Here is a 5,000-nt window from a genome sequence, read left to right as displayed (position 1 = left end):
GTAATCTGTGCATCTGTTGGAGCGGTATGCAAATTGGAGTGTATCCAGGGTGTTTGGGATGATGGTGTTGATGTGAACCATGGCCAGCCTTTCAAAGCATTTCATGGCTATAGATGGCAATAGTGCTATGGGATGATATTAATTTAGACATTGGCGTTCTTGGGGGACTACGGTGGATCTGGGATAGGTTGAAAATGTAATTGAAGACACTTGCCAGCTGGTCAGCGCATGCTCTTACTACGTGTCCTGGTATTCTGTCTGGTCCCACTGCCTTGTTAATGTTAACCTGTTGAAAGGTCTTACACACATCGGCTACAGAAAGCGAGATCACACAATCGTCCGGAACAGCTGGTGCTCTCGTGCATGGTTCAGTGTTGCATGCCGCGAAGCAAGCATAGAAGGCTTGTCTAGTAGGCTCACATCGCTGGGAAGCTCGTGGCAGGGTTTCCCTTTGTAATCTGTGATAGTTTGCAAGCCCTGCCAAATCCATTGAGCGCCAGAACCAGCAAGGTTTAGTGAATTATCGGAGGTTATAGCGAGACCGGATTAGTGTCCCACTCCTTGAAAGCGGCAGCTCTAGCCTTTAGCTCAGTGCAGACGTTGCCTGTATTCCATGGCTTCTGGTTGGGGGTATGTATGGTAACTATGGGGATGATGTTGTTGTTGCACTTATTAATGATGCCGGTGACTGATGTGGTAAACTCCTCAATGTCATCGAATGAATCCCGGAACATATTCCAGTCTGTAGCTTTGCATTAGCTTCATTGGACAACTTGCTTGTAAGCAGGAGGATAGAGTTATGGTCTTATTCCCCAAAGGGAAGGTGATGGACGGCCTTGTATGTGTTTCTTTGTGTGGAGTAAAAGTGATTTAGAGTTTTGTCGCCTCTAGTTGCAGAGGTGATAAAAATGAGGTTTAAAAAAAATCTGTTTCCCTTCATTAAAATCACCGGCCTTGGGAAACGTTGCCTCTGAATGACCGTTTTCTTGTTTCTTGTCTATGTCCCTATACAGATTCTGGTATGCGGTCTTAGTGCCACCATTGGTTTGTGGCGGCAAATAGACATCTATGAAAAATATAGATGAACTCACTCTGTAAATAGGATGGTCTGCAGCTTATAAATGAGGTATTTTAACTCAGGAGAGTAAAAACATTAGAAATGGTGCACCAGCTGTTCTTAACAAAGAGACACACCCCTCCTCCCTTCGTCTTACCCGAGTCTGCCATCTGGTCTTGACTATGAACAGAAAAACCAGTGAGATGTATATTCATGTCCTTGCTCAGCCATGACTCTGAGAAACATAGGATATTACAGTTTTTCAGGTCCCGTTGATAGGATAGTCTGGAACGGAGATCATCCTGTACTACACTGTATCACACTGTCCAAAACACAATTTACACTCAACGTATTTCTCATTCAGTGAAGTCACAGCTATCAGAGAGCAATGTATTTTGGACTGCAGCCTCCTCACTGTTAGTTTGGGTACATGTGGGAACAAGCATCCTCACTGTTAGTTTGGGTACATGTGGGAACAAGCATCCTCATTGGTGATTTGCAGACAGCAGTATGGCACAATGTTAGGGATTCAGAACTGAATTAAAACTTGGATGTTGTTGGTGCAGGTGTAGCGGTGTTGGTTAGCTTCGTGCAGTTTAGTTAGGGTAATGTTCAGAACGTTAGCCTTTGGAGTGCGAATTGTGTTGTTGACACTAGATCAATTCCAGGGTTGGTTGTACCAGAATGGTCTATATTCCACAGGTTCCAAATTAGACACCAAAGTGATGTGATGGTCTAATTAGAAGATACTATATTTAGCATATGTTTTACTTCTAGTGTGTATGCATGGAAAGAAGTGGGGATAGAATGACCAGTCAATGTGGATGAGCAGATACTGTAATTAGTTGGATGGACCTCCTGGCCTCTTGTTCTCGGTTTCCCTGAGGCCCCTAGGGACCCTTAACTAGAGCCAACCCATCCATCCAAAATGGTGGTTTGAATTTAAATAACTCCCCCACCCGTAATCCCCATCCTCTTATTGGCCTGCTGACTGGATCCTTCACACAAGCCTAGCATTCTCATTGGCCCCCAACAATCACTTCCTCATATTTAATTACCTGACGACAACAACAAATTGCAAATTCTAATTGGCCGACAGAGAGGTGTTGCCCCAAGGTTAGGTACCACAATTCCACAGTGCGGATGGTATTGAGAGGAGCCCAAGGACGTATAGATGAATTGCCAGTTAATTGAATGCCGCTTCAGATTACATGGATGGCAGCCCCGGATGAGCAGTGGCCTGATGACAGAGACACAGAACCAGGAAAGAGACGATAGGATCCCATTCCGGCATCGCCTCCCGTGCCCCCTGTGACATCACATATTTACCCACCAACAAATATACTGTAGGTTGTCCAAGTTCATACAGTGTCAGACCTTAGTTCAAATATTATTTGAAATCTTTGAGTGTTGGCTCTTGTCTGCCTGGAGTACCAGGTGGGCGGGGTTTAACAGGTTGGGACTATTCTATGGGTCCATTAAGCCAGGCAAACTCAATCAAGCACAGATCAATTATTTGAAATTACATTTTGAGTAGTTTTTGAACCCAGGTCTGTACATATGGGCAAGAGGGGAGGGCGAGGTATGGTATTGGTGAACAACATGGTGTTTTGTGTTGTAGGAGCAGGGGAAAGTCCTGTTTAGAATAGATTGATTTGTAATTGACAGTGGGAACAAGTTGAGCCTGGCCGCTTGCTGTTTCAGACCGAGATATCGACGGAAAGTAACAACATGGACACCATGTATACTGAAAATATGTTGAATAATACAACGGGTATCAGTCATTAGGATATTTGGGGTCTCCCGAGTGGCGCAGCGGTCTAAGGCACTGCATCTCAGTGCTAGAGGCGTCACTCCAGACACCCTGGTTTGAATCCAGGCTGTATCACAACCGGCTGTGATTGGGAGTCCCATAGGTCAGTGCACAATTGGCCAAGCGTCGTCTGGGTTTGGCCGGTGTAGGCCGGCATTGTCAATAAGAATTTTTGTTAAATAAAGGTTACAAGTAAACAAACAGAAAACCTTTTAATTTATTATGAGGAGGTTGTTTATAGGGCAAGTACATAGAAACATACAAGGTTCCGTAACATATGAGGTATATGAAAGGGTTCTGGACTCAGTTATCAAAATGGTATAAAAAAATACAATCCAGGAGGAAAAGTAAACAAAAACAGATACAACAGAGAGAAAACTCCTCTGAATATTCAAGAGCAGGTGTAAACATGTGTAGCATGATGCGTCTGAAATGTCAATCATTTGTTTTGTTGGTGTTGCCCTGCTGTATCTGCCATCCAGTCTGGTCAGTTGAAGCCTGGGTTGTATTTATTAGAGCATAGCGAAGCATTTCATAGAAAATGTGCCTCTTTTTTTTATTGAACAAGTTAAAGTTGTCCCTCCTTTTTCAGTCCTTTTTCTTCCATTTGGTGGCAAATTTACAGGAACAATTAAGGTTAAGTGCCTTGCTCAAGGGCGCATCAGATTTTGTATCTTTTTGGCTAGGGGATTCGAACCAGTTGACCTTTCGATTACTGGCACAACACTCTTAACCGCTAGGCTACCTGACGTCAATAATGAATACAACCCATAGACCAACCAGGCAGTCCGGCACCCTGACAGTCGAGGTTCTATGATGTCATCAACACTAGACTCCACTGTTCTCCTCCATGGCCAGCTTCTCATCCCGATCCCCTGCGTTCCTGGGGGGTTTCTCTTGTCCCTCGATAATGACACGCTCACACACGGTGAGTCTGGGTTGGTGTGGCCGTGCCTGGCGCAGGTCACTGGAGGCAGTGGTCATCCCTTTAGGATTCTGGGAGGAAGGACATGGTCAAAACACTGAAGAAAAACCACAATACCCACATTCATGCACACACCCACAGACGCACACACAGATATTAAAATATATACACATACACCTCCCCCCACCCACCCCTAAACCAAGACATCTATGAGTAGACACCCAGTAAGTGCCTGGTGGGTGATGATGATGGAGTGACGGTAGGTGAGGTATAGACACTCACCCTCCACAGACACAGCAGGATGTAGACAGGGATACACATCAGCGGGGTGAGGATGAGGAGAGAGGCCACTCGGGAGGCCCAGGGCCCAGGTGCGTACTCTAGATTTAGATTGGTTGATGAACTGGTCAGTGTGTCATACACCAGGGTGATCTGAGGAGAACCAGGAAGAGGTGGAGATGAAGGTTAGCCTTGGATACTGACGACTAAACCTGATTCCCACTATAGGGCCAGCCCGAACTGTACTGTGCTGGCTGGGATATTTTATTTTCAGATTGTGCTTTCCAGGCCATTCCAGTACAGCACGGCTTAGTTTGGCTCGGTATTGTGAAAAGGGTATTAGAAAGATAGTGATCAACAAATGTCATTTGTGGATAGAAGGAATACATAGGTGTTTTAATGCCAAGTTAGAAGGAAGAGGGAGGGAGAGAGAGAACACGAGGGAGAGAGAGACCACCAGGGAGAGACAGACCACGAGGGAGAGAGAGACCACGAGGGAGAAAGAGACCACGAGGGAGCGAGAGACCACAAGGGAGAGAGAGACCACAAGGGAGAGAGATCACGAGGGAGAGACTGACCACGAGGGAGAGAGAGACCACGAGGGAGAGAGAGACCACCAGGGAGAGAGAGACCACAAGGGAGAGACAGACCACGAGTGAGAGAGAGACCACAAGGGAGAGACAGACCACGAGGGAGAGAGAGACCACGAGGGAGAGACAGACCACGAGAGAGAGAGAGACCACGAAGGAGAGACAGACCACGAGGGAGAGAGAGACCATGAGGGAGAGAGAGACCACAAGGGAGAAACAGACCACGAGTGAGAGAGAGACCACAAGGGAGAGTGAGATCACGAGGGAGAGACTGACCACGAGGGAGAGAGAGACCACGAGGGAGAGACAGACAACTAGAGAGAGAGAGACCATGAG

General features: G+C 46.3%; 1 protein-coding gene across 2 annotated transcripts in view; it reads right to left on the bottom strand.

Moving 5' to 3' along the window:
• Window positions 1-3,067: 3,067 nt before the first annotated feature.
• The window catches only part of LOC109877683 (sodium- and chloride-dependent GABA transporter 2), a 17,989-nt gene continuing 16,056 nt past the window's right edge, over window positions 3,068-5,000 (bottom strand). For both annotated transcript variants that reach the window (XM_031815352.1, XM_031815353.1), the window contains exons 15-16: window positions 4,078-4,227; window positions 3,068-3,866 (exon numbers count right to left, since the gene is read on the bottom strand). In XM_031815352.1, the coding sequence (XP_031671212.1) occupies window positions 3,699-3,866; window positions 4,078-4,227 (318 nt within the window). In that variant the 3' untranslated portion in view covers window positions 3,068-3,698. The remainder of the gene's footprint in view (window positions 3,867-4,077; window positions 4,228-5,000) is intronic.

Source organism: Oncorhynchus kisutch, unplaced genomic scaffold (assembly GCF_002021735.2).
Source record: "Oncorhynchus kisutch isolate 150728-3 unplaced genomic scaffold, Okis_V2 Okis09a-Okis19a_hom, whole genome shotgun sequence".
Classification (NCBI taxonomy): domain Eukaryota; kingdom Metazoa; phylum Chordata; class Actinopteri; order Salmoniformes; family Salmonidae; genus Oncorhynchus; species Oncorhynchus kisutch.
This window is presented reverse-complemented; position numbering and strand designations above follow the sequence as displayed.